The sequence below is a fragment of the Cygnus atratus genome, chromosome 2 (assembly GCF_013377495.2).
Source record: "Cygnus atratus isolate AKBS03 ecotype Queensland, Australia chromosome 2, CAtr_DNAZoo_HiC_assembly, whole genome shotgun sequence".
NCBI lineage: Eukaryota > Metazoa > Chordata > Aves > Anseriformes > Anatidae > Cygnus > Cygnus atratus.
In genome coordinates, this window is record NC_066363.1 from 6,160,940 (window position 1) to 6,188,158 (window position 27,219).

Sequence of the window (27,219 nt, forward strand, 5' to 3'; positions counted from 1 at the left end):
GGAGCTCAGCATCATTCAAAGGGTGGAGGTGTTGCAGTCAGCAGCTTCTTCGCTTGCTGATCATGCACTGGAGGCAGAGGGGAGAGACCGCTACCCTGCAGCAGTCATGGGAAAGCTCTCGGGAAGGGGATGTAAGGGCCCTAACTCATTAGTAACAATTCTTGGAAAAAACTCACAAACAGGTTTCATGGCCTGTGGCATACACAGAAAAATCCTCTTAGGCAGGCAGCAATGTCGTTTCTCTACAAAAGTCCATTATCGCAAATCCATCGTCTCCATTGCAGCTTTTGCGTTCCATTTAATTGACCAAAAGTTAGTCCCAATCGAGGCTTAAAAAAAACAAACAAACTGATTGTTGTTTACTGATTTCAGAGATGAGGGGAGGTGAGAGTTTCTCCACAAGTTCTTTATAAGGTAACACCTTGCAAGATTTGATATTGGAAAAAGGTATTTCCTAAAGTAGTTTTTAAAGCCTTCTTCTCTCTCAGTCCTCTTCATCGATGGTCTCTAGAGCTCCATCCTGTAGCAGGGAGGGGAAGATGCTCTCTAGGTCCCAATCTCTGCCCTGATGCCTCACCAAGTTCTTTCTCCAGCTGAGCCACCACAGAGAGATTGCTCCTTTCAGCCCATTTCCCCATGAGCCTGCTCCATTGCCATGGAGGCCGGGGTCACAACAGCTGTAAGCAGCATTTCTGTCTGCAAAATAATTCAAGCAAGGCTCAGCAGTGGATTTTGAGGCCAGGCATCTCAAGTGAGTTATACAGCAAGCCCAGGAGGAAAGGATTTGTCAATGCTTTTATGATAGTAAAATAAGATGTAAGGTTTTGTTGCCCCTTTTGGTGAATGGTTATAACAAAACAGATTTCTGGTCTTTTCCTGGCACTGCTGAGTTTTACTTAAGAGATCTGTGTTCCCCATTGAGCGTCTTTCCAAATTTCCCATTTGCTGCTTGAGAACTGCTCATGGATGTTCAGTCATTAAACGCACCGTCATTTTCAATGAATGGTTAAAAAATACAGACATTATGTTTTCCAAGATAGTTTCCTGGAAGGCACTTTCTCTAAGATTTCTACTTAGAATACTTCACTGCCAGACGAGTTAAAAAACAGCTAATAATCTTTGGGTTTGAGACAAACAATTTTAGCAGTCTCTATCCCTAGCTGAAAATTGAATTGAATTAAATTATGCCCTTGTGTTGGATTGTCTTTAAGTGACAATTAAAAACTTGCTGTGTGAAGTAAATATTGATGGCTTATGATTACTTTAATTGTTTTTTCCATCTGTATTCCCTGTTGATTAGCAAGGTGATTTCTGTTTGCCTTACCAGTAATTACACAATCTGCTGTAATGAATTGCTCCCAAACAGCACTGAAATCCAATTTGTATTCTTTGGAAAGTATCTTAAAAGCGTGTGGATTTCATCTAGTTTCTGTTTGGAAAAGCACACAGGAACAGAATGACAAAAATACAGCCAAGGTAGAGTAAAAATAATATAGCCTGTCACTTGGAGAACCAGTTTATGAGTGAATTTATTAGTGCTCTCTATGAGCTATTGAAAATCCACAGGTTACAGCAGAGCATTATTACCTCAGAGCAGGTTTTTGACTGGTTTCCTTCCAGTTCTTCAAAGCAAATGCTCTTGTGGGATTTTTGAAGATGTCTCAGTGCACATTCTTCTGGGCTTCTGCCAAGGACGTAAACCTCCCAGCTAACTAAAGAGAAAAGAGAATCCCTCTCCAGAAGCCAGGGAGCCTTGTTTCAAAGAAAGAAAGAAAGAAAAAAAATGTTTTACTACATGTTGCCTAATTCAGGGTAAGTGAAAAAAAAAATCCACATGAAGATGAGATAAGCGGTTTTAATGTGTGTTAGCAGGTCAGCGGACACTGTAAATCTCCCTTCTGCCTCCCCACGCTTTATCTCAACATAACACATGTGAAAACATCCAAATGTCTTTTCTTATCTTGGTTTGCACCTCATGTTAGTTACCACATAGATGCTAAAAGGAGAGCAGCCCAGCTTTGCCAAGTGGAAGTGCAAGCTGGATTTCAGGCAAGGCAAAGCACAGCAAAAAATGCTTCAGCCAGAGGAAAAGGGACGGTCAACAAAGGTGAGGAGAAAAGTCGAGCAACAAACCTAGCTTACTGCCTGCCTACTTGTTACAAAATGGTTAAAATATGAAGAATTCATTATTAACGGAGAATTTCAGCTTTTGAAAGGGGTGTAAAAAGCCCAGCTCAGCTCAGATTTTGCTGAACTAGATTTACCAACCATTTTTACTTCTTGAAGTTATTTAAAGATGGAACACGTTTCAATGTCCCTTTTTAGAAGAGCATCCTTAAAAATAAAATAATGATATTTGAGCCTTGAGCCCTTGCGTGCAACCTGCCTGGCCCTTTCCATGGCTGTGAGCATAGCAGCCAAATTCCTTGTAGAGGAATATATTTCCTCCCTTGGGTGGAGGATCAGTGCTGGGAGGGAAACTTGGACCTTATGTAGCAGTCCAACAGGGTTGGAGGAGCTTTGTCCTATGGTTCTCCTCCCCGGTGACCAGCACCTTTAGAACCCCAACAGCTGCTGACCATCACCACCCTTGAGGCTCCATCCAGGCTAGAGGTGAAGGGGCTGCCAAAGAGGCTGGTGGCAGTCAGAGGGGGATCAAACAGATTCGGAGGAAACTTGGAAGTTGTGCACCAGTGGTGTAGAGATTTTGGGTTGGTCTCCTACCGTGGCATGGCTGTGCAACTGGCTTTGGGGTGCTTTGCACTAAGGAGAACGAAGATGAGGATTCTGACGTGTGCCATGGCACCATTGCAATGTGTTATTCTTGGCAGAAATTGGAGGTCCTATAATTTGTCAGGGTCACTCTCCATCCCAGCCTATTCAATACAATATCAGGACCAAGTCAGGTTCAAGAATTCAGCTATGCAGAGGTGTTTTTAAGTCGTATTTGCCACATCAATTTTGGTATTTTCCCTATTGATTTGGACCATCTGATTAAATAAACGCTTTAGGGAAACAAGGAAATACAGAATTGCATCTTGTGAAAACAACCCACCCAGATTTTTTCTCTTCCTTATGCATTGTGTCATATTTGAGTAAGGTTGAGCCTAATCCTGCCCAGAAATAAGCATCCCTTCAGCTCATCGCCTCAGCTCCCACCGGCTGCAATGGCAATGGAGCACATCCATTGGGGCTGAACCCCAGGGAAATGTTCTCTCAGCAATCACCGTGCACACCCCTGGCATTACAATGCTGTCTTCAAATAACAAACAATAATCAAGCGCATCCCCGTCCACAACCTGGCAACAGCAGTCAGCATCAAGAGGGTACCCAGGGATGCATCGTGCGGTGTTTTCACAGATCTTTTGAAGGGGAGAATATCATTCCTGCTCAGCTGCCCTAAATCAAGGCTGTCTCTGCACAGCGCCTGGATGAGAAGCAGAATGGAGTTGACAATGAAGAAATTCTTTTGTTGCAAATCCCGGTAGAAACACCAGCCTTTCCCAAGCAGCTGCACCCACGTAGCCACCGCTGCAGTAAAAGGGAGGAAGGTTTTGATTCCAGGACAAGGTCTGATCGATCGAGGGGCATCCTGCGGTCTCCAAAAGTCACAGCAATTCTTCTGCCAGCCCTACCAGTGCTGGTAAATGGGACCCAGGAGTCTGGCGAAGGTGCAATGTCAAGGTGGACTGAGAAAGCCTGAAACCCCATTCCAAGTGGCCGGGGTGGGAAAACTGCAAATCCCAAAGGGCAGCCAAGCCCTTTGCTATCTCGCTGGATGCAAGAACACAGCAGCGGGTTGTTTGGCTCACCCTTGGAAATTAGCTGAGGTTTAATTCTTGATTCGCAGCCATATGCCTTGGGAATTCACGGGAGCTGTTAGAAAAGCCTGAGCAGGTGTAAAGGAGGTGACAGATTAAGAGAACAGCGAGACATAAAGAGGTTCTTCTGGAAACCACCAGGAAGCAATTAGGATGCAGGAATGATTTATTTAAAAGCATTTATGCCAACAGGAGCGGCATATGCTGTTTGCAACGAGGCTGCCCTCTGCAAGGGAAACATTGCCTCAGAAAGCGTGGACACAAGGAGTAGGAAACAAGCTGAGAAGATGGAATATTAATAGACTTTCACAGCCTTACTTTGAGCTTTAGATGGGGAGAAAGCATTTTTTAAAAAAAGAGGAAATGCCTTGTAGAAAAAAAAAAAAAAGCCTGAGTGGATGATGTGAAAGCCTCTTTTAACCTGAGTTATAAGAAGTAGTGTCTGGCCTTCCAGGAGATAATTTTTTGTTTATAATTAACCTAAGCACTCATGTATCCCATCATATTACCGTACGTGAGAGCACTCCAGAGCAGTAACCTGCCTGCTGCCGGTGAGGGCAGCCCTCTGTTAATTCATTTGCAGACACATTCATCTCTGTGCCATGGACCAGCTCCGGAGCTGCCCTCAGGAGTTCATGGTCCTCACCTGAACACAAGGGTTCAGAAAAGCAGGAAAGTTTCAAGAAAGCAGGCAGCAGAGGTGGGGATTTGGTGCAGAGCACCTTAGTCTCTCTAGCCTCCTAAATTAAAGACCTTTACCTTTTTGCCCTTCGTTAATACCATGCAGTTCCTGGATCTACAGGTGCAGTCACGCAGTTAAGCAGCTGTGAGGCAGAAAATGCAATGCCCAAACAAAAGGGTAAACAGATATGGGAAAAGATTAAGAGGATAATAAACCTCTGCTCAGAAATGGTACGTGGTAGAGGGAACACCAACCTCATTACAAGCTGTTTTCACCCGAGGGTATTTCAGAGAGGCAATAGAAGCTCCAGATATTTCACCTGTTTTTGCAAATTCCCTTTTCCCTGTAGTTTTCTCTCTCAGTATGCATTTGGGGTACAGACTTAGCTTTGTTCCTTTTCACATGAAAAGGGCCAGCTAGGAACCATGGGCCTGGCCTTTAAAGACACTGAGCTGCCACTTGGCCTGGGAGGATCTGAAGATCTGCTCTGTGGGCATTCCTTGCAGCAACAGGCAGGAGAAGCCAGCCTGGGTGAAAAAGAGGAAAAAAAAGAGGCACCTGAAGTAATCCAAGCTCTCTTTCTTCTATCTTGCCTTTTTTTTTTTTTTTTTTTTTTAAGCACAATTAGAGACAGGTGTTCCTGGGGCATGTAAAAAGTTATTTGAAAGCACTGGGGGCCTGCATTAGCTGAAACTGGTTATTTAAATAAGTGGCCAGAGCTTTCAGCTCAGCTGCTGTGTTCCCTTTTGGATAGCCTTTTTTTATTTTATTTTATTTTTATTTTCTCCCTTCTGCTTCCTCCCCTCTCATTTGAGCAAGCAGGTTAATTTGATGAAATCGCTGGCTGCATAAAGCTTGTGCTGTGGCCCTAACCAGGATGGGGGTCTGTGCTCCTCTCCCAGACAGCAGCTTACAGGGCATGTAGTTATCAGGGGTTCTTCTTGTTGTTACAGGTTTTAGGCTTTAAATTACCAGCCAAAGAGTATTTTTACTGCTGCCCAGACAGAACAATTTGTTCCTTGGTCTCTTCTATTAATTCATCTTGGGGGTGATGTGACTCAATACAAAGATGCAGTCTATGGCTGGGCAGCATTGCACTGCTTAGGTCCCCTTCCATCTTGGTGCAGGGGATGCTCACTGGTTATCTGTAAGGATGTGCTTTTAGGCTGGTGAGAAGGAGCACCAAAAGGAAAGGGCTGGCTCCTACTGCAGCTCAGACCCACCTCCTTGCTATAGGAAACTCTGTCAGGCTCAGGTGAAGTGCTCCTCCCAAAGACTGTGCTCTCTGGCACCAGCAAGATTGCCTGGGTAGGGCGTGCATGCTCCTAATGTGCTACTAAGGTCTACATGTATGGGAAGTAACCTCACGACTGTTATAAATGCAATAGCTCCGTGGGTAAAAGAGTCTGTCCCCTTGATTAAAGACCCTTTCCCCTGTGTGTGCTGAAGGGAGGCTGCATTATGGCACTTCCTACTCTGTGATTTTTTTTTTAACCTTAAAATTCTCTTTTGAAGCTTTACTGGGGTTTGCATGAGTTACAATTCTGAAGTCACTGTCAGATAGTGAAGACATATATACCTATTCTATAACTTTACATCTGTGTTTGCAACTTCAGTAGTCCAAGAAATGCTGCATATATGTTAACTCATGAATTATGTGAGCATCACTGTGCTCCCTGTAGAGTTCTTCAAGGAGCTTGAAACATTTGATAGCTAAAAGAAGCACACCATAAAGCCAGCTCTTGGGAAGAAGCTGATGCATTTTCCGAAGAGCTCACTGCTGTCCCCACCACTTTGTTTCTCTTGGACAGACACAGGGCACACCCTGGCCAGTTTGTGGGGACAACACTGAGCACAGTGGGAGCCTAGCACTAAATGTGCCACACCTGGCTCCAAACAGATGAGTCTTGTTTCTCATCTCAAGAATGACAATATCTCATTAAAATGGTAAACCTAAAAGAGTGACCATTACTTTAAAAATGCCCTGATTCCTGGACAAGGCATTTTTTTGGTCAAATACAATCTAGTAGTGCATTGTCAAACTGACTAAGAAATGCAGACATTATTCTCATTAGATGCATGTTAGCAATAACTTTGAAGAGTTACCAGTGAGGCTAGTCTCTTGAGATCTCTCTAGAGATCATTGCTTGTATTCTAGTGGTCTAAATTCATTGATTCTTCTTGATTTTGCTCTGGAAACACCTGTGAATGCCATACAATGGGTACTCCAGGCCCATGCTGCTAAACCACAGAGATGACAGCAGATTTGCTTTCAAAACACCATGCATGGGCCTGGTAATCCCCATGGCTTTCGTTTCTGGTGTTCAATGCAGTCACAAGATTTAAAAGCTCTCATATTTTCTTGAGCATAACACTGAAAATGGCAAAAATGAAAGATGTGGTGTTCATTCATCTCTCCCTTTACTCAGCTCCAGGAGGCTGCCACGCAAACTCCTTCAAAGTCTGTCATTTTCCCCAGCAAAGGAAATCTATCTAAATAAATTGCATATAGATATATTGGTTTTTAGATATATATATATATATATAATTGGAACGATATATGGGGGGAAAAAAGTGAGAAAGAGAGCTGACAAATTTCCCTACGTGTTAGGATAAGAGAGAGCTCAAACACCACCTACTACAGTGGCAAGAAGAAGCCAAGGTGGGTAGGTAGCATCAACCCGTGCCTTGCCTGGAGCCTGGGATTTGCTGGGAAATTCAACTGTGCCATTGAGCTGGGTGGTAAGCACTGCCTCTTTCAGGGCTTTCCCTCTTTGAGGGTGGAATAATCTTTAGGAGTTTGCTTAGAGCATTGAAGCTGAGTTCTTGTTGGGCTGTGCTGAGATGACCTGAGGAAAACAAAAGAGAAGAGCTGCCATGGGACTGAGGTCCCAGCCCATGGAACTTATGGGACCCATGCCATTAATGTCTGTAGAGGCAGGATCCCATACAGTGATTTAGGAGGGCCGTTCCCCTGCCTTACAGACCCTCATTGCTGGCCAGGCTGTGCACAGGGGCTCACGGTGGGTAGCAAATTCCAATGAAAGCATCATCTTGGGGACTTCAGAGGAACCAAATAAACAGCAAGTAAAGGGATATGGAACAGCCTAGAGCTGAAGCGGAAGGTGTTATTACTCGATTAAGTTAAGGGAAGGAAGGTTTAGGGAGAAAACAGTGAAAGCTTCTTAGCAAAATCTAACACAATCGGGAAAACCCCTCAAGGGAGATGCTAGAAGCAGAGCATCTGCAAATAAGAACAATAATAAAACATCTCAGGTCAGAAGAGGTACATAGGAGGGTGAGACACTGTAGCTTGCCTGTTAACATATGTGCCACGCAAGATGAAGGTTCAAGCCCAACAGCAGGTTGTGCATTTTATGGGAAACGCTTCTAGGCAATACAATTCCTTAGGATTCCCCTGTGTTCCATAATGTTACCGTGCTGACCTGTCTTCAGAGGTACTTTTTCCTGAAAAAAATACAAAACCATTTGCAAACAGATACTGGAAGCGTTAGAAATACATGCAATATTATGAATCTGGAGGTAGTGTTGACCCTGCTGGTGTTTTCTGGGTGCCTGAAGCATTCTAATACTGAGCAGAGGACAAATGCAGAAACTTAGAGTAGCTCTGGGCTGCACAGCCCTGTAGCCGGAAAAAAAAAGTTACAGAAACCGCTGACTGCACCTTTTGCTATGATTATGTGGGACAGTCAGCACCAATTTTGAAAACTGCTTGTTTTTTTTTTCCCTAAAAATAGCCTTCTGGGTCACTTTTAATCAAGTCCAAACGGGCAAGCCTCTGTGCTAGTGATTCTCCTATAAATAATATTTGACAGGGATACCTTCAAAACAAACAGACGAGCATTTAAACAAGTTGTCTCAAACTCAGTTCTGACTCCAGCCTTGTAAGTCTTTGCCAAATATCACACAGCTTCATGGCCTAATCCTCTGAACAGATATCTAATGCTGTGTAAATCTGTGTCAGGAGGGCTACAGCACCTGTGATGTGTTTCAGGGTGACATTTATGGCACTCCAGAGAAAATGGTAGCCTGCTCAGACCTGAAGGCTGGTCCTGCAGGATTTGAACAGGACTCCTCTTGAGAGAAAGGAGAGTTGCAGGACATAAATCTGGGAGGAAGGAGGAGGCGTGCAGATTCACACACCAGGGCAGTTCAAAAACCTTGAAAAGATCTACTTTCAATCACTGGGTAAAGCTAGCAAAAAAAGATGGGGTGTTGAGTGCTCTGTAGTGATTCATTTTATTTTAAATCTGTACATTCTTTTTAAAGTGAATGAGCTCGCCTTGTAATGTATGAATGTACAGATCTTGGCTCTGTCACTGATCATAACATTTTTTTCTTATACCTCTAGCCTTTCTGAATAAGGAGCTCCAGGGTTTTGTGGGGTTAAAGCCATTTTCTGCACTCAGCTCTCCACCAAGGACAGACGTGTCACTGAGTTGCCCCCTTAGGGATTGATGATACCTCAATCCTACCAATGATATTACAATTTTAAGAGGCCTTAGTTGAACAGCTCTAGTTTATAAGCGTGTTGAACATTTGCTTACTGCTATTAGAGAACTCCTTCAGCCCTTTCTCCTTATTTAGGCAATGTTCTCATTAAACTCAATGGGGAGAGTAAATAAAAGGAGTAGGCTTTGGGCTGTATATTAATGCAACTTTGGAGTATTGGTTGTAATCAAGGCTGGTAAGAAATAGGGAAGACAGAGAATGGGTGCTGCCTCAGTTTGGAAGTGTTGGTGTGTTTAAAATGGTTTGTGAAGTCAAACTCAGATTTTCATACTTATCTGTGAGTGTTGGCTGAGAAGGATTCAGGAGAAATTAAAGCATTACTAATGAATATGTGAAAAATATAATGTAACTTACTGTAAAATAACTTAGGCATCATCATATCATGGGTTCAGGTCTGCTTCCTGAGACATGGAAGCAAAGGATACTTTGTGACTTTACTGGTGACATTACCTCCCCAGTGTATAAGGGTCCTACAAAATCAGACCTTGAATCCAGCCTGCCTGTCTTCTGTGGTGCTACAGCACTAAAATGCACCCCTAAAATGCAAAAATGTTCTATTAAGACCTTCCTTCCGCATCAGCTGCTGGGTCTGTACACAGCAGGTGAGTTTGTGTCGCACCTTGTTAAAGGGTGACATGCTGAAGTGTGACAGGCAGCCTCTGCGCCGCTTCGTCCTCTGCAGCACTGGGCTGTCTTGTCCCAACAGATATCCAGCCTGTTGCACCCAGCCCTGGCATGATGTCTCTGAGACCTTCTGCCCTTAAGCTTGCTGTCACACGCATGCCACAATAAAGCCATCAATAGGTAAATAACAAATTGAGCAATTTTACAGAAATGCTTAGCTATGCAGACAGCACTTGTACAGAAATGAATATGTGTTAAGGAGAAAGCCTGCTCCATATGGGACACATCACAAACCTTTTGGCCTTATCACAAACATCATGGGATTCAGAGAAAAATTAATCCCATCGTAAAACAGATAGGATGATTTCCCATCAGAACTGGCCATATTCAAGAGGGAGCCTCAAGTTTTTTGTTACATTAAGCACCTATTTTTCATATAGGGTAGAAGTATCCCAGACTTAGACTTAGCTTCTATCTTTAAAATGGCAATAAAACACCTTTCTTCCAGGTAAGCCTTGCACACTCACATTACTGAATATGAGATACTCAGATACCATGACAGGGCTGAGCAAATAGCTGAAATAAGATGGGAGTAAGGGAACTGTGATGAGCAGTGTGCATAGGTCTCTTTCTTCTAGGAAAAGAATTTACTGTAACATGTGGGGATTCGTTTTGGTTCCTTTCCTAATACATAAAATTTGGCAAAACACCAATGGTGTTGGAAAGCTGTTTGTTTCTCACTCGGTAAGGATTCAGGCAGTGAACACTGATTTGAACACACAAACCCCAGCTCCTCCCTGTGTCTGCTCATCTGACCCATAATCTCAACTACCATTTGGTTCATCCAGGCTCCAGTCCTGTGCCTGATACCACCCACATCTGACCAGATGGACACTATGAAAGAAATTCTGAGAACATGAAAAGCATTGAAACCCTTCCGTGCTTCCTCCAGATTTGGAAATATTTCAAAGTTTATTTCAAAGAAATCGTATTTGAGAGGAATGAACCTTAATGCTGAGCACCTGTTGAGTTTCCTTCTCCTTTAGAGGCTGCACAGGAACCAGAGTAAAGTGAAAAAGTGCAGAATCAAAGTCATGAACAGAATTCTTTTAGAGCCTGTGGTATTAAATCAAATCTATCAGCAATCTAGCAGGCTTGTTTTCTAATCAGTAAGTGTAAGATGGATAATTGAATGGTAAAGCTAAAATCTTTTATCACTGCTGGAAATGGTTAGATCTTACAGGTGCTTTCATCTGGAAAGCCCTAAATTATAGCACTTACGTGACTCATCATATCTTTAATAGTGGGAGATGCACACACACCTTGGGAAACATACAGGAAACTACAGCATGGGTGTCACAGAGTGCTGGTTTTGTAACGGTGATCTCTTTTCTCATCCACTTCGTGCAAGCTGATGTTAAGAGGATTTCTGTGTGCTTAGTTAAAAGAAAACTGACATCTTTGAAAATGTCTTTCTATAAAGTTTGTGTTAAACTGGAAACAAAGGTTTGGTGAGTTGGTAAGAGTTCTGCATATGCATGGATGTAAAAACGTCCTTTTTTTTGCATATTGGTCTAATTTAATGGCTTCCACTTAGGTTTTTTTTTTTTCCCCACTGTTCACTAACCGTCTGTTTCTTTTCAGGAAGGAAATGCAGGAGAGAAGGAAAACGGCAGAAGCGTACTAATAGATTGGATTCTTGCTTTGTGTCTCCATTCAGGTTTCCTTAATAAGCCTCATAGCCAACACGCTTGGATACTCTGAGATGGGCCCCATCAAATCCCTCAGGACCCTCCGAGCTCTGAGACCACTAAGAGCATTGTCACGATTTGAAGGGATGAGGGTAAGAGTACATAAAGCACCGATCAAAGCTGAAATGCATGACAACAAGCATGGAACGGGGCCCTGTTGCACTTGGTTTTGTCTTCATTTTGTCTGCCAAAGGAAATGACTGATAATGCTGCATCAAAACAACAAAATCAGAAATCCCTCCTTTGTCTTGATTACAATTGTATCGTTACAACTTTATCCTCTGGTGGATTTAATGATAAACTAATCCTGCTGCCTAACTTGTCATATTTCACTTCAAAAAACAGCTTTTTGGCAGAGGAAGCATCTGGCTAACAATTACCTCTCAATTATAAGGCATACCAAGGGAATAACCAAGCTACAAGTTTGCTCCCTGCTTTTGACGTGTATTAAAATAAGACTGACTGGGAAAGTTCTTAAGGACTTTTTCACTGATAATTAGAGGAAAAATTAGAAATGCCAGAGATATGGAAAGCAAATGAATAAATACACAAAGTTTTTCCTTTGAACAGATAAGAGTTTTAATGTGTGATATCAGGACTAACATTAAAACCGTGTATCTTGTGTTTGTTTTTCTGCCTTGGGGATCCATCTCTCTCCCTTTCTCACTCCTTTGCCGGCATGGGTGTATCAGCATAGCATACCTCTCTGTTTGTAAGCCTGCTGCACTAATCAATCACAGTCTAGATGGGTGCTTTGTTTATTTAATTCTTTGCACCATGCATAACCTGCAAAAGATGAGAACTGTCTTCTGTACGAGCTGAGGTTACTGCTAATGGCTACTTGCAGATTGCATAGCAAGATAAAGCCGATCTGTGACAAAATTCCACGTAAGACAACACGCATTCTCTCTGGAGAGCCCACATCTCCCTACTAGGTCAAAGAAGCCTCAGTTTTTATACTGAGGTATATTTAGGGTAAAATTTTGCATAGGCAAAATTCAGGGCAAAATTTTGCATAGGCAAAAATTTTGGTCTGAATCATCAGTAACTAAATGTAGTTCATGTAGTTCATGCGTGGAATTCCTTGCAATTCAATGTTCTCATTGCAATACCATTGCAGTAAGACAGACAGAAGGCTAGGAGAGCCTAACCTGTGAGACAACCCAGGAAACCTGGTAATAGGGCAATGTGTGAGAACCTGTTATCCATAGTTTGCCTGTTCTGTCGATCGCCAATCTTAAGGATCTACGGTTTTGTTCCACAGAACTTGTGATTCTCTAAATCACATAATTTGTGTGAATGAAGATTGGAAAAATGTAACCGCAGACCATTCTCATCTATGTTAGTATTAAAACAAAAAGATTCAAAAGGATCTATTCATCTGGGCACTCAGACCTGCATTGTTTGTTCACCACACCCCTTCCAACAAACACAGGCAATATTGTAAAGGTTTTTCATAAAACAGAACAAAAGCAAACTGCAGATCCTCATCTGGTACAAAGTGATGTTGTACTACTGAGGTTAATAAGGGTCTCAGTCTTAGGCCATCTGATGACCTCACTCCGTCTTTATGAAACATACATGGTTGAACAAAAGTTGGTTTCTGCAAAAGCTGTAGTAGTTTGACTACCAGAGTGATTTGGGCATGGACTCTCTCAAATCAATTTATATTTGGCTTATGAAGGCTTAGCTTCTACTGGTGGATTTGCAAGCTCAAGTGAAACCCCTTTAAGATACTCTAAGCTGACATAAGAATGCTCCCTCGTGACTTTGTGTCAGCTTAATTAAATTGGATTCAAACTTAAAAGCAGTGGGCAGACTAGAGCAAAGCATTGGAAGAGTGAGAAACTGAAGTAGGAAAGAACTAATGTGAAAATGCGCACATCTCTGAGAGGCTCTCTGAGAACAGCAAAAGGTTGGCTTGGTGGAGATCCGACATGGCGTAGACACGTGGTGCTGCATCAGCCCAGCAAGTTTCCTTACAAACACATCCATAGTTGTCACTCCCCCCAGTGCCTGACTCAACATCACTTTTCCTTCCTGTACCATTGCTGCAGCTGAAATGTATTCAGTCTTTCTGAGCTACCAGAGGTAGTGAATTAGCTTGTAAACTATGATAAAGTGTAATTGAGAATACGTGCTATTGGAAAATGAAATCACTTTATTTTTGGTGTGTCTAACCACACTTAACACAACTAGGGACAGTTAGACCTTTTATTATTAGGAGTTCATATGCTCCAGAATGCACAGGAAAATTGCCAGCGCAGTGATGGATTAAATCATGATAATGTTGAGAAGCAAACACCAACAGTAAGGAAATAATAATAGTTTGCTCTAGTATAAAGTCTGTTTCTTGAATAACTCAAGGACTTCTGCATGGTAAGAGCAGGAGCAAGAAAGTTGTCACTGCAGTAAAAGACTTTGTTCATGTACCTAAATTTTGGAAACAACTGGTCCTGAGGCTAAGGCACAGAGTAGCACTTTGATGGATGGCCAGTGACCTGTGTGTTGGAAGTAAGTGTGTGTTGGCACCCCTCATCCCATCAGAGAGGTCTGCAGAATAAGGCAGAAAGCCATCCTGCCCCTCTGTCCCCCCGAAACAACACTTTAGTGAATACACTCGGTATATAAAGATACCTTAGGACCAGTCATGTTGTGCATTTGCCGCCACCACCCGTCAGCCACCACTTTTTTCCAAACCATGCCCACAGTAAATTAGCTTAGGTCTGCCTGCCCCAGGTCATGCAGTCTCCATGTCTCCCCGTCTCTTGCCCATCAGGGAATTATTTCGAGAGGTTCCACTTCTCCGCAAGGCTCTTCCCAGCAAGGAAGGTTATTGCAGTATTTCAAAAGGATAAATGGGTGGATGATAGACTGTTTAATGTGAAACTGATCCTAGGCAAAGTCACGGTGAGGCTGCTACAAGATACATGCAGGAAAGAAATAGCATAATTAATGCTAGTTAGCATGATTTCATGGGAATAGTTCTTGTGAAACTGATCTGGTCCTTTGATTTGATTACAAATCATGCTGATGATGGTAACTGTGCTGATATAATATCCTTAGATTTCAGAGAGGGATCTGGTACCACGGGATGTTGTGATAAAAAGCATGAGCTTTGTACCAAGCCAAGTAAACATACTTTAAATTAACTTAAAATGGATGGTGGATCTCAAAATTTTAATTGTAAATAGTGATGACATTGTAAATTCAGTGATGAGTGTCCCAGGGTGAGGGATTCTTCACAGTAAGAACTGTCCTTAATCTGGACTTTAGCATCTGGAAGAAAATGTAAAATCTTTGCTGACAGGACACAAAGTGAGTGGGGTAGTAAGTGATATTACAGATAAGGGAATTATACTGACTGATCTGGATCACAGCGAAAACCAGATCAGTTGTGCAACATGCATTTTAATAAAACCACACACATCATACATGGCGGGAGCAGGAAAGTAGGTCACTCTGGGGACATTTCTTGGAAAACAGCAGCTAAGAGGGACTTAGGGATTGGGACTGCTGGTCAGCAGGACACAGACCTTTGGGCAGGTCTGACAAACGAGGTGACTATTACAGTCCTTCAATACACAAGATAGAGATTTGGACCACTGAAAATTAGGGCATGGGGTGGCTCGGTTTCTAGGCTATCCCTCAAGAAGTCACTGGGAAGGTGGCTCCACCTATAAAAGCACTGATGGAAACCAAGAGGTTTGAAACCTTTTCTTAAAAGTACTTATATATGACACTGTTTCAAGATGCAGCAGAAATTCAGCCCTTCCCATGGCAAGTTTAGTAGCTAAACTTTTAATGTGAATTTATGATAATAACTTGCCCTCACATATCTAGATCTTTAAGACCTCTTGCTTGTCCCAGTGCAATTCAGGAGCGCTTCCAGGAGGCCAGATGGCATCGGGCTGGTGTAAGAGCAGCAGCAGGGAGAGAAGAATCAAATCCTCTGTTAATAATTCATTTGGAGAGGTGTTGCAGGATTTGCTCCAGTTTCATGTCATGTTTCATTATCTACGAGCTATTGAGCATAATTTGGCAGACGGAACAAAGCAGGATGCAGGCACGGCCGTGGCTCACCCTGCTGAAACCTGGATGTCTGTGTCCTGTGGCAGGGTTACGGATGGGAGGTGGGTGCAGATGTGACATAAGTGCAGTGGCTTTGTGCTGGCACAGATTAAAGTCGAACGAAAACATTTCCACACATAGAAGCAAATTAAAGCTATTTTGACAAGGGCTGAGAGTGTCTTCAAAAAAGCCCTTGATTTAGGAATTATTTCACATTTTTATTATCACAGTAAACTCAGTCTTAAAACAATTAGGTTAGGAATTGAAAAACATCCAAAACTGAAAGAAAAAATTAGGGGGAAAAATGAAAAGTCATTAGGAATGAGCTTGTACAACAACAACAACAAAAAAGGTCAAGCAGCTTTTCTTGTGTGAAAATTATCTTCATTCATAAATGCACAAAATAGAAATCTGGGTTTTGAAAGATTTACATAATTTTGTATTGTATATTGTAGATGAAGCTGCTGCTATACATGCACATTTTACTCTTCCGTTTTTTCTTCTTCCTCAACGCTGAAAAAAAATGACGGGGAAACAAATTTTACATTATTGGCTTGTCAGAAAATTGGACAGTAACACAAGAGAAAACAAGAGCTGACATTTCCCATAATCAGATTCACAACTGAATAAAATTTAATTTTTATGGATCAATATCACCTTGTCTCGGTTTCAGAAACATAGAAGGGGAAGTGCTCAGTGTCTGCCTACCAGATTTTAATCTCTAAAGCATGAGACAGAGATGGAGACAAATCTATGCAGAGGGGCTGGTGTCTTCAGCAGTGCTATCAGGCAGCTTTGCCTGGACCATGCAATGGCAGGATCTCCAAAAGCTATGAGTATGGAGAAACCTTATAAACTATGGTCAGAGGAAGGGGAAGAACTACATTTTGAGATAGGGCTCTTCTCTCAGAAATCATCTTTAGCATGATGTCTGGCACGCATAACTTCTTAATACTTAAAGCATTAAATAAAGTGCATGCTGACTGGTTGATCCCCTAGTATTGTAAAGCTGTGTTCAAAACTGGCAGCTATAGAGCATCGGTAGATGTTCTGACCTTTATGCCTTTCATACAGCTTCAGAATGGTGTCCATTAGCCGTGCTGTCATGCCCACACCTTAAAAACTCCTTCCGAACTTCATTTTGATATATGGTTTTACACAGGGGTTTACAGCCCTGCCTGGGTTGGTGTGGTGGAACTTCACAGCATGTCATGGGAAAACTTAAAGGGTGTTTTGTTATTGTTTTTGTTATCTGTTTGTTTGTTTCTGTTAAATTATAATGGTTTCACTGATTTAATCATGCGCACTGACCATGGAGAGGAACTTGGTTTAGTACGGTATATCTCAATAAGTTAGTATTTAAACAAACCAAATTAATCACAGGTAGAGTTCACATCCTAAGCGTTATGGAAGCTTGAGTTCAGTAAAAGATTTCAGAAACCTTTTCCGGCCTATTTTGAGATAGCGATGCGCCCCAGTAATTTCCAATTAATTGCATGATTATTCGAGATTGTCTGACTGAAGTGTATTATCCAGTAGGAGCTGGGAGGTCATGATGACTTTACAGATCACTCCTGAATTAAAAGATTCCTCTGGAAAAAAAAATAATCTTCCCTCTGGAAAAAAACATTAATAATTCTGGTTTTTTTTTCTTTCTCTCCCTTTTCACCTAAGGTGGTGGTCAATGCCCTTGTGGGAGCCATCCCTTCCATCATGAACGTTCTGCTTGTCTGCCTCATCTTCTGGCTCATCTTTAGCATCATGGGAGTGAACCTGTTTGCTGGGAAGTTTGGGAAGTGCATTAATAAGACAGAAGGAGATATGCCTTTAGACTCTAAAATAATTAACAACATGAGTGACTGCATACTCTATAATGTTTCTGGCACATTTTACTGGACAAAAGTTAAAGTTAACTTTGATAATGTTGGTGCTGGGTACCTGGCTCTGCTACAAGTGGTAAGTGCGACCACCTGAAAGTAAACTCTAATGGGCAAGTGTTGCTTATTCCCATTGAAATGGATCAGAATCATAGGATTGAGTTAACCTCTGTAGTTTTCTGATTTGTTTTGTTTTGTTTTGAGCCATACTCATTAGGGGAATGCCTTTCCTCAAGTGAAAATGACTCATATACGGCATATTCATTTGGCCTAGAGATATTTATGGCAGCTTCTGGTTTTATTCTGAGCTTCTGATGCATCACTAATGTAGTCTTCTCAGAGGTGATTGAGCTATTGAGGTGAATTAAAGACTATTTTTTCAATGTTGTAATCCAAAGTGAAGTTCGGATCCAGAAGCAAAAAGTCCTGGTGCAGGGGGAGGACTTTTTGTGCGGAGTGCACTGGCCTGCCTGAATCAACTGGGACATCATTGTTCCCTGCCAGGAAAAAAAAAATGAAGTTACAGTACCTTCAACTGCTCAGCTAAGTTATTGCATAAAGCTGGAGTTGTGGAGGAATCTTGATTTACAGTCCTTTGCGGTGTTTGATCTATAAAGACAGAAGTGAGACACTTTTATGACCTTTTTCAGTAGGAAATGTAAAACATGGATAAACGGATTGTATACACAGAGATTGAAGGTGTTGGAAGACAGCACAGACTAATGGGTACAGCCACAGAAGACTCCATCCTCTGTCCGGACTCCGCCATTGGCCTGCAGAGTGGTTTAAGGCAAATTGCTTTGTGTTTCAGTTCCATGGGGCCCTCATATAAAATGGTAGCAATGATACTTCTTTCTGTTGTTCCTAATTTGCTCTGAAGCCTAGTGATGGCAAGGGATGGACACGTGCTAGGAATGTTGGTTGTGCTGGATTTTATGTAAGCAGAGTGAAACAAATCCTTCAGTACATCCTTGGACAGGGAGGTTGCTGTCTTGAAGTCCCTGTGATGGCATCATCATTTAGATAAAATCTTGCATGCTGGGTGCTTGGTTCAGTTGTCGTACATAGGCATCCAGTACCCTTTGCAATGCCTCTTGCCCCCACCTGTCCTTCCAAGCGGACGTGGGCCTCTCATAGGTCCCCCATCCTCTCTTCCACACCTACTGCTTCCCCTGATACAAATTTGCTTTCCACCAGATGTATTTTTAATCTTTCACAGGCACATGAGCTATCTTTGTGAAGTAGCTCTCCTTTAGCCTTCTATACTCTGGTCTTGGTACATATACATTGGAGTTTGAGTTTTTTTTGAATACTGTCCATGGAGTCTTTGCTTTCATAGCCTCTGGAAAGCAGAAGGGTTAGAATGTGCAAAACCCCTTTTGGTTCTTTTCATGTCAAAAAGTTGAACTGAGAGTAGGAGCTTTCATCTTTTGCATGTAATTATGATATTCAGCTCACCCATGAAGGGTAGATTAACTCACTTTGAACAGCTTTAATTAGATTTTCCATTCTATATAGTGTTTTCTTTGTCTTTTACTTAAACATCCAATCTAGCTGAGCAAAAATTTCCAGGTTTAAAGTATTGCGCCTCACCTGAAGCTTTGTATCTCCTCCATGACTGCATGCCAGATGCCTCATTTGTTTGGTCAAAAAAATGCATCAGAGGGTATACCAAGCAAAGCTTTTCTAAAGAACACAGGAATTAGGGAAGCATCAGAATTTCTCTTCTAGTCAAGTTATGGAGACCTGCCTCTGAGTTAAGTAAATATAATGAACCCAGACCTGAGCAGCCTTCTGCCAGATGGCCATGAATTCCTATGTTGTTTTCATTTCTGAGATCTCTTTATCATCTAAAAGGGAAGGAGACAGGCCTGAGTTTGTGGGTCCTGCTGATGGAAAGGGTAGAGTTATTCCTTCACCATTTCTTCTACAAGACCCAAATTCCAGCTTTCTGAAATTCTGCAACTTTCCCTAAATTGTCACTTCCAAAGGAGTAACCTGAAGTGGTTTCTTTTGCTGTTCTGCAGTACCAGTTGCTGGGCACTTGGCACTGGTGATACTGGTTGCATTCAGCATGTGGGACTGCCTTATTTTGGGATCAGTGATGGCAGCAAAAACATAACTGGTCACAAGTTGGATCTCGGCACATTACTGAAGGAACAGGTATTCCAGTTTTCCAGCAGAAAGTGGACTTGATGACCCTGCAGGTTTCTTTCAAACCTATGATCCTGTATTGAGTAGCAGGGAAGTAGAGTTTCCAGTTGCAGAAGTGCAAAAGAATTGCCATAGAGATGGAGTCTGTGCAGGCCAAACAAACTGATTATGGCAGGAAATGAAGGAGTCCTAAAACCTTGCTCAGCTTCTAGGGCAGGTGCCGGCTCCTTCCTCCAGGAGGAAGAGCAGGAGCCAGATGCCATTAGGGGATTGATTTCAACTTTCATCCTGCACCTGGAGCTCTTCTGTCTGCTGCTAACAACAGGCTTAGGCAATAAAATGTAAAGATGACACCCACAGAAAAGGAGCCCAAACATCTGGATCTCTTTTGCCAGACTCCAGCCGAGGAGTGTCGGTTACAGGTACTTCTTGCCAAATATGCTCCATATGGGCTCGCATTTCATGAGCAAGCTGCTTTAGGAATTGCAGGGGATCAGTTAACAGCTCAGCTCGCCTAAGAGGACAGACACATTGCTGCATCTTTGTGCATGCCGAGACAGCATGTAGCAATGATGAGATAAGCATTTTGGTTACAACCCTCAGGGATGCAAAATATGAGCTTTTAAGTGGGACTTGTCTTTTGAGTGTTGACATTTTCAGCTTCTTTAAATGACTCTGAATTACCTTTAGATGCTGGGATATATATCTGAAAATCCAAATGGAAATGTGTAAAGCAAATCCGTCTGCCTAATGTTCTGTCTTCACTTCTACAGCGTCTTTGAAAGAAATGAAAAGTTGCTACTACAGCACCTTTAAAGCTTACAGCTATCTAGATGCAGACTTTCTGACAACGTAGCTGAAAACCTTGTGAAACTTTTCCCAAATAGCCTTTGCTTTTTTTCTACATCGTTTAGGATCAGTGATGTTGTTCTGAAGATGTCTTAGCTACTACCTCTTTGAATTAACGAGTTTGTGAAAACATTCCTGTGAAGTGGTGATTCCAGATTTAAGCTTCTCAGGCTCACAAGAAGACTGTCTCACAACAGGTTACTAAAATAGGGTGCAGACTCCACTCATTCTACAAGCAAGGGGAATACCTTATTCATGGAGAGGAGAAGATCTTTATTATCATGACTTTCTAATATACAGGAAGGATGATTCACTCTGCTGGGGATTTAATCCCTTAACATCCTAATCTATTAGGAAAAATTATTACTACAACCCAGTGCTTCAGTAATGTTTGTTCTATATTCCCAGAATTGCTTTGCAGATCTCAACACACATATCTTAAATTTCCAGTAGGAATTCTTCGTTTCCATTGCAGGATCCTTGCCTTCATATTATGAACACCTCCACATATTTTTTTTGCTTGTAATTTCAGCAATCTATTGAAGAATACCAAGAGAACAAGTCGTTTCTCACCCAGCATCTGGTTTGCTTGGAAAAGAGCTCCTTAGCGGGGAAGAGACTTACAGCAATTCGGTCCTACAACTCTTTGTCACTCTGGGTCTCCAGACAGGGAATGGAAACAACGGGAGCCCTCCTGCTGGGAATTAAAAATTAAAATGCAGCAACCAGGAGCTGTAGAGTTAAATCAGCCCCTCAGGCCAGATGCGAAGTCACGACTGAGCTCATAAATCAGCTACAAAATGGTCATGAGACAGTGGCGTGTGTCTAAAGTTACTGAGTGACATGATCTCTTGCACTCCACTAAACAATATACTGCATTTTACTTTCACCATGGATGCAAAATGTTCAGAAAATCAATACAAACAAATACTGAACAAACCATATTTTGGTACACCAGAGCTTATTTCTCTGTATGTGCAAAGATCAGGAGCAAGCAGTGGTTCAGGAGGCAATGCCCTTGGAGCCCACGTAGCCCAGTGGCCATGCAGACACCTGGGGTGCTCTGGTGTGTCCAGTGCTCGGTGGTGCCCTCCCCAGCAAAATAATGATTAAATGAATATTTGGTATAAAATTGCTAATACAATGAAATTGAACAAACTGGAAAAATCAGCGGAAAAGCCAGCAGATAGTGGTGTTAGGACAGCCGTCTTAAATATGAGTAATTTGGCTGTACTGTTGGCAACTCTGTCTTAGCTTTCAGAAATTTCTGTCAACAGTAGCAAATCTTGAAGAAGCATTTCAGAAACGTGGGGACCAATACTACTGTCTTCAACAGCAGTCATTTTTATGTCAGTATTGCAATCCTTTTCTAGAAAAACAAGTTCCCTCGGGCAGATGTAAGGGCTTGTTTTATTTTAAGGTACCATTTGGTTATACAATAAATGGCTTGAGGGCATCTAGTGCCGGCCCACCGATCCTCCCCACTAATTTGCTGCACTGCAGCTCTAACCACCAGTCAAATAACAGCACGTAATCCCATCCCAGGATTTTATCAGTAGATAATCTCATCACATGACAGTTTCAGTAAAAAATGGTGTTTCTCTGGATAGCTTCCAGGCAGGATAATATCACAAACACTCCCATGAAGATTTTGTCACTTCCTTATCCAGAGTGTAAGTGGTTACTAATTCCAGATAAATAATTTCTTTCCCCAGTGTTGTATTTCTTTCATTCTCAGTATCTCTTACTCTCTGCAGATGAAGTGTCTAGGGAAGCTTTCCAGAAGCCTGGTGGATTTTTAATTCCCCTCCTTCTGGACAACTGGGAAAAGCAGAAAATCACAGTTCTTCATTCTCTTAGTATTTATTTTCATCAGAACACTTCATCATCTGTTATCACTACAAACCACTGTCTTGCAGTAGAGTCTCTTGCCTCTGTGGTACACATTGAGAGGTAAAATAGCTACTCCAGAGGAAAGATTTCCTCCCAAGTGGGAGAAAAGTACAGGCTAAGATCATATCATTGTGTGACACAGGCAGAAGGGTTTCTTGTTTCATCCTGTCCAACTTTCCTGAACAGCAGTTTGAGCTGGGAGCTGCAAGTGGCTGTGATGACACCAGTAAATCTTTCAGCAGATTAGAAAGAGAACAGCAAAAAAATAAAATATTAGAAGAGCTAAGGAGGTTTGGTGTGACAGGTTTAAATAATTAGTTGTTTCGATAAAACTGCTGATCATTCTTGTACACACTTTATATCCGAAGTGTTTTCTAATACACTGTACCATGGCGTAGATTTTCCAAAGGGTTCTGATATGGGGGGTTAATCTCTTTTACTCAGTAGATTAAAAAATATACCCTTTCAAACACTATTTTTATATGCATTCATGAGAAATAAATATGGTTGACCTCTGGTACAACATTTTCCTTTGGCTCAGTAGTGTTCAGAGGAAAACCGAATGGCAGCATTACCTTCAGGGCTAATTTAATAACAGAAAGTATATAATGGAGCATTTCTAAAACCACTGGATGTACCCAGCTCAACAGAAATGCCTGGTTTTCTCCTGGGAACCCCTGGCCAAATTCCCATTAGCATTATCTGGACTTGTATGCCTACAGACCACAGAGAAAATTCAACCTAGTTGTCAGTAGGATTAAAAAAAAAAATACTGGGCATGGGTCTTTCATGCATGCTAGTGCAAATCCAATTAAATCAATGCATCTAAAGATGCCTCATTATCTACTCACCGATTTTAAATCCAGGGTAAGACTAAGTGGGTCAGAAGTCAAATGCGAAACATCCCCAGCAGACTATTATGAAGGTAATGTGGCTTAGGCCAGAGCAGGACCTAATGCCATGTATGTTTGGTACCAGACCATGTCTAATGAGAGGCATATATTGAGAGCAGAGTCAGGCTTTTGCTACGGAATAGCAAAAATCACTTCTTTGTGTTTCTTCTGGGAGCTGACAGCACTGTCCTTTCTTCGTTTTCTTCTTTGCAGGCTCCAGTAATAGATACCGATTTCTGTGGAGTCTCTCCTTTTTTAAACACTTAAAAAAATAATTAGAAACCCTGATTTAAAGGAAAAAAAAAAAAAAAAAGAAGAGGCAAAACTGAATAGTAAAGCAGGCTGAGTTTCCTTGGCCAGTCTCACAGCAGGTGCTGTTTGTCTTTGCTCCTTTCAAGTCAGCTGCAATCTGTGCAGCTCCCCAGCTTTGACATTGCCTTGATTCATCCTGTTTTAGAGGAGGTCGGGATACAAGCTTCTGTGCAACCCTAAAACATACCTAGTGCTGTCAGTCTGAACGAGCATTATGGATGGGCTCCATCTCTCCTGGTCAAAAGAAGTTCCTACTCAAACTTCACATGATTTAATTGCCATGTTTTCAATTTCTATTAAAAGCTTCTGTTGTATCCCTGCAATTGCGGAAAATCAGAGAACAACATGAAAGTCTCCAGGAGAAAACCATTATGGAATGATTTTAAATGACTAAATGAACATAAGCCCATGGGTAGATGTTGCTTTAAAGGAGAAACAATTGATTAGTTGTGAAGAACATGCTCTACACTGTGTTTTGGAAAGTGATCACAGTGATGATATCATTTCAAGATAGGCTTATTTAATATGCTTAATTATGTATTTTGTGGTTTCTTTTCAGGCCACATTTAAAGGCTGGATGGATATTATGTATGCAGCTGTGGATTCACGAGAGGTAGGTCACTGCAAGGAAAGGAATTATTTCCTTTTCCATTGACTTTTCCAGCATTCACGATGTTTAGCAACAACAAAAATATATGCAGGTTGCCAGTCCCTGTCTTCCTTTGCTTGAGACCATTGCAGACCTTCATTTTTTTGCAGCTGGTGCTGAATTCTCATGACCCTGAGATTAAATCAAGTGCAGCCCTCAGTTCTATACAACCAATTTATCTATTTGTACTGCAAAACTCCCAGCACAGAATGACACCTCCAGAGTGAGACTGAGTCTACCAAAAACCTAAATTGTCTTCTGTGTTTCCTCTGCTCTTACCACTGATAACCATATTTTTCATGGATCTAATTTTTGATTACTGGAACTTATTTAAAAGTTTTGTGTGTGTGTGTGTGTGCGCATGTTTTGTTGTATTTTGTTTATTTTTTGTTTGGTTTTCTTGAATAGAAGGAGATGTTGTCTCCTTTTTCTTTTTTAATAGTTTTAAAGGCACAAGATTACTCTTGCTGTTAATTTTTGAGGTAGCTACTGGGTATGAATGGGATTTTGACAGGGTGAATTGAGTAACAGGGAGTTGAGCCCTGAATGGAAGGACAAATGGTGGAAAATCCTCCTGCCATCAACAAGACAGAGAAGTACCTGGTCTGGTGGGAGGTGTCCCTGCCCATGTCAGGGGGGTGGAACTAGAAGACCTTTAAGGTCCCTTGCAACCCAAACCTCTCTGTGATTCTATGATTCTATGTTCTATGATTCTATTACAGCATAGTCGTGGTGTTGATTTATTCTTCTTCCACATGTATATGTACATCCTCCTTGCAGCTGAATGAAGCACAAGGGTTACACATGAGAAAATATGGCACTTAGGGAAAAGTGAGCTTCTAGTACAAGCATCTTGGTCAGATATCTGGAGCTGGTAGGGCAAACCTGAGTATTTTTGCTGTAAATGCATTACATGTGGTTTGAGGTTATCAGAACACATTACTCGGTCCTTCAGCAAGATCTCTGGTAGCTTTGCTGCTGGTTGAAGACAGTACCTAGTGCAAGTTTTCAAAGATATTGACACTATGGGAGCAAAAAATGATAGCAGTAAGAGTCAAACCCTGGCATTGCAGCTCTTGCACCCCCCCAAAAAAGCATGTGCCCACACAAGCAGCAGATGAGAATCTGGGAAGGCAGAGCCACCCCTGGTGCAACCAGGCTTTTTTGAAAGAGGCTGATTTGTTCCTTTCTCTGAGCTAGATAAGCTGTTGAAAGCCCAGGACTCCAGAGATTTGTGACTCCAGGTTTGTGCCATAGGTTTTTTGGATACCATTTCCTCCTTAGAAAAGTTCTTTCTGATGCGGATATTGCTATCAAAATGCTTTGCATACTGAGTTCTCTATTAAGAAGGCACTTACCATTCTACAGCAGCCATCTGATGGTTCATTTCTACTCATCATAAAAGAAGGATTGTACTTCTAAATACCTTTATTCTCAGTGCAGAGATTTTTCAGTAACATTTAATCATACTGCGATCATACTTTTGTTTTTTCAAAGTACTATTACTTTGTATAAAATTAGGGATAAGCAGAAGACTGATTCTTTTCCCCTTCTGGGTTCAGGCTGAGAACATTTAATAGGATTTATTCTGAAGTTGCACTTTTTGAAGCAGTGTGATCGCTGTGACAGTATTATGAAATGTAGCTGAATTGACCGTGGCATTTCAGATACCAGTAGTAAACTTCAGCAGAGACTGTGGAGTGCTGACTCTGCTAGTGGCAGTTACACTGCTTTTCTTCTTTGATAATCTTTGTTGCCGATGGACAGGTTTCTTTGAACTGCATTAATATTTTGGTCTGTGCAGATCTTGTGTCATTTTCATGTTTTCCCTTTTCCCTTTGCAGTGTGAGGAGCAGCCTGAATGGGAATGTAATTTGTACATGTACCTGTACTTTGTGATTTTCATCATCTTTGGATCTTTCTTCACACTGAACCTCTTCATTGGTGTCATCATTGACAATTTTAACCAACAGAAGAAAAAGATAAGTAGTTGCATATGCTGCACATCACCTTGCAGGCACTGCAGAGACCAGGGCAAGGGATAGATTTATAAAGCAGCAGCTTTGCCACGTTAGTCTTGAGATTAACAATAACACAACTATCCTGAGGGACTTTTACAAAAGCACAGTTGTGCTTAATCTCCCCATAGAACGAGTGTCCTGAAAATACTGATGGGAATTATACTTCCTGCGGAAAGCAGTGAAGCATCTCCAGGCAGATGGGAGGTCTGGTGCAAATCCTGCATGCTCAGGCATGCAGCAGGCTGCCCCAAGAGCTGTGTTTCTGACTGCTTTGTAGGCTTTAAACAGAGGGCTGAAGTTCTTACATTTTACCTCTGGCCCTACACTTATCTCTAGTGCAGACAGGACCTGACGCCGAGCCTTGCTCCCCCCGATGGTCTGCACTGCTCTGTCTCCTGCCCTTCGCTTCCATGCAATAAGCAGCTCCCAGCATTTCATCTTCTCAGACGCTTGTTAGATATTTGATGAAAGCTGCATGAAAAGAGAAACAAGAAAAGAGAAATCCAGCAGTGCTGGACTTTGGATGGAGACAGTTCTTTTCATCGAAAGTAACAACTTTGTTCTCACCCTATACTTAGGTGGCCAAGACATCTTTATGACAGAAGAACAGAAAAAGTATTATAACGCAATGAAAAAGCTGGGATCTAAGAAACCTCAAAAGCCAATCCCAAGGCCATTGGTAAGAATGACGTAATTCAATTGAACGATGTATAATAAATGGAGATTTATTTAATAGAATAAATGTAATTCAATTTCCCAGCGTAGAAAAGGTGATAGTTCCCAGACGAAAACCACTCTGAATTTACATATTTTGATTTTGGCCAGTATTTGCAAGCCTACTGAACAGTGTAGTATAAAATTCCAACTGTTCTGCCGTATTGATTAACAGTCCAATTTACATACGCAGCCATGCCAGTCGCCATGTGTCTGCATTGAATGAATTCATGGCCCCAGCCCAATGTCTTTTTCCAGTAGTTTGTAATGAGTAAATGAGTTTTAAAACCCTATCATCCAACTATCCATCATCATCTTCTTGTTTCTGAAATTTTAATCAGAAACCATATGTAGTTTATTTTCCTCTACTTCCTG

The 27,219-nt window shown here is 41.7% G+C and overlaps 1 protein-coding gene across 17 annotated transcripts in view; it reads left to right on the plus strand.

Annotated features, from left to right (window-relative positions):
• Nucleotides 1–27,219, plus strand: part of LOC118251891 (sodium channel protein type 5 subunit alpha-like) — a 208,884-nt gene that overhangs the window by 175,099 nt on the left and 6,566 nt on the right. For all 17 annotated transcript variants that reach the window (XM_050709327.1, XM_050709322.1, XM_050709330.1 and 14 more), the window contains 5 exons: nucleotides 11,381–11,503; nucleotides 17,157–17,438; nucleotides 24,020–24,073; nucleotides 25,954–26,095; nucleotides 26,709–26,809. In XM_050709327.1, coding sequence (XP_050565284.1) covers nucleotides 11,381–11,503; nucleotides 17,157–17,438; nucleotides 24,020–24,073; nucleotides 25,954–26,095; nucleotides 26,709–26,809 — 702 coding nt within the window. The remainder of the gene's footprint in view (nucleotides 1–11,380; nucleotides 11,504–17,156; nucleotides 17,439–24,019; nucleotides 24,074–25,953; nucleotides 26,096–26,708; nucleotides 26,810–27,219) is intronic.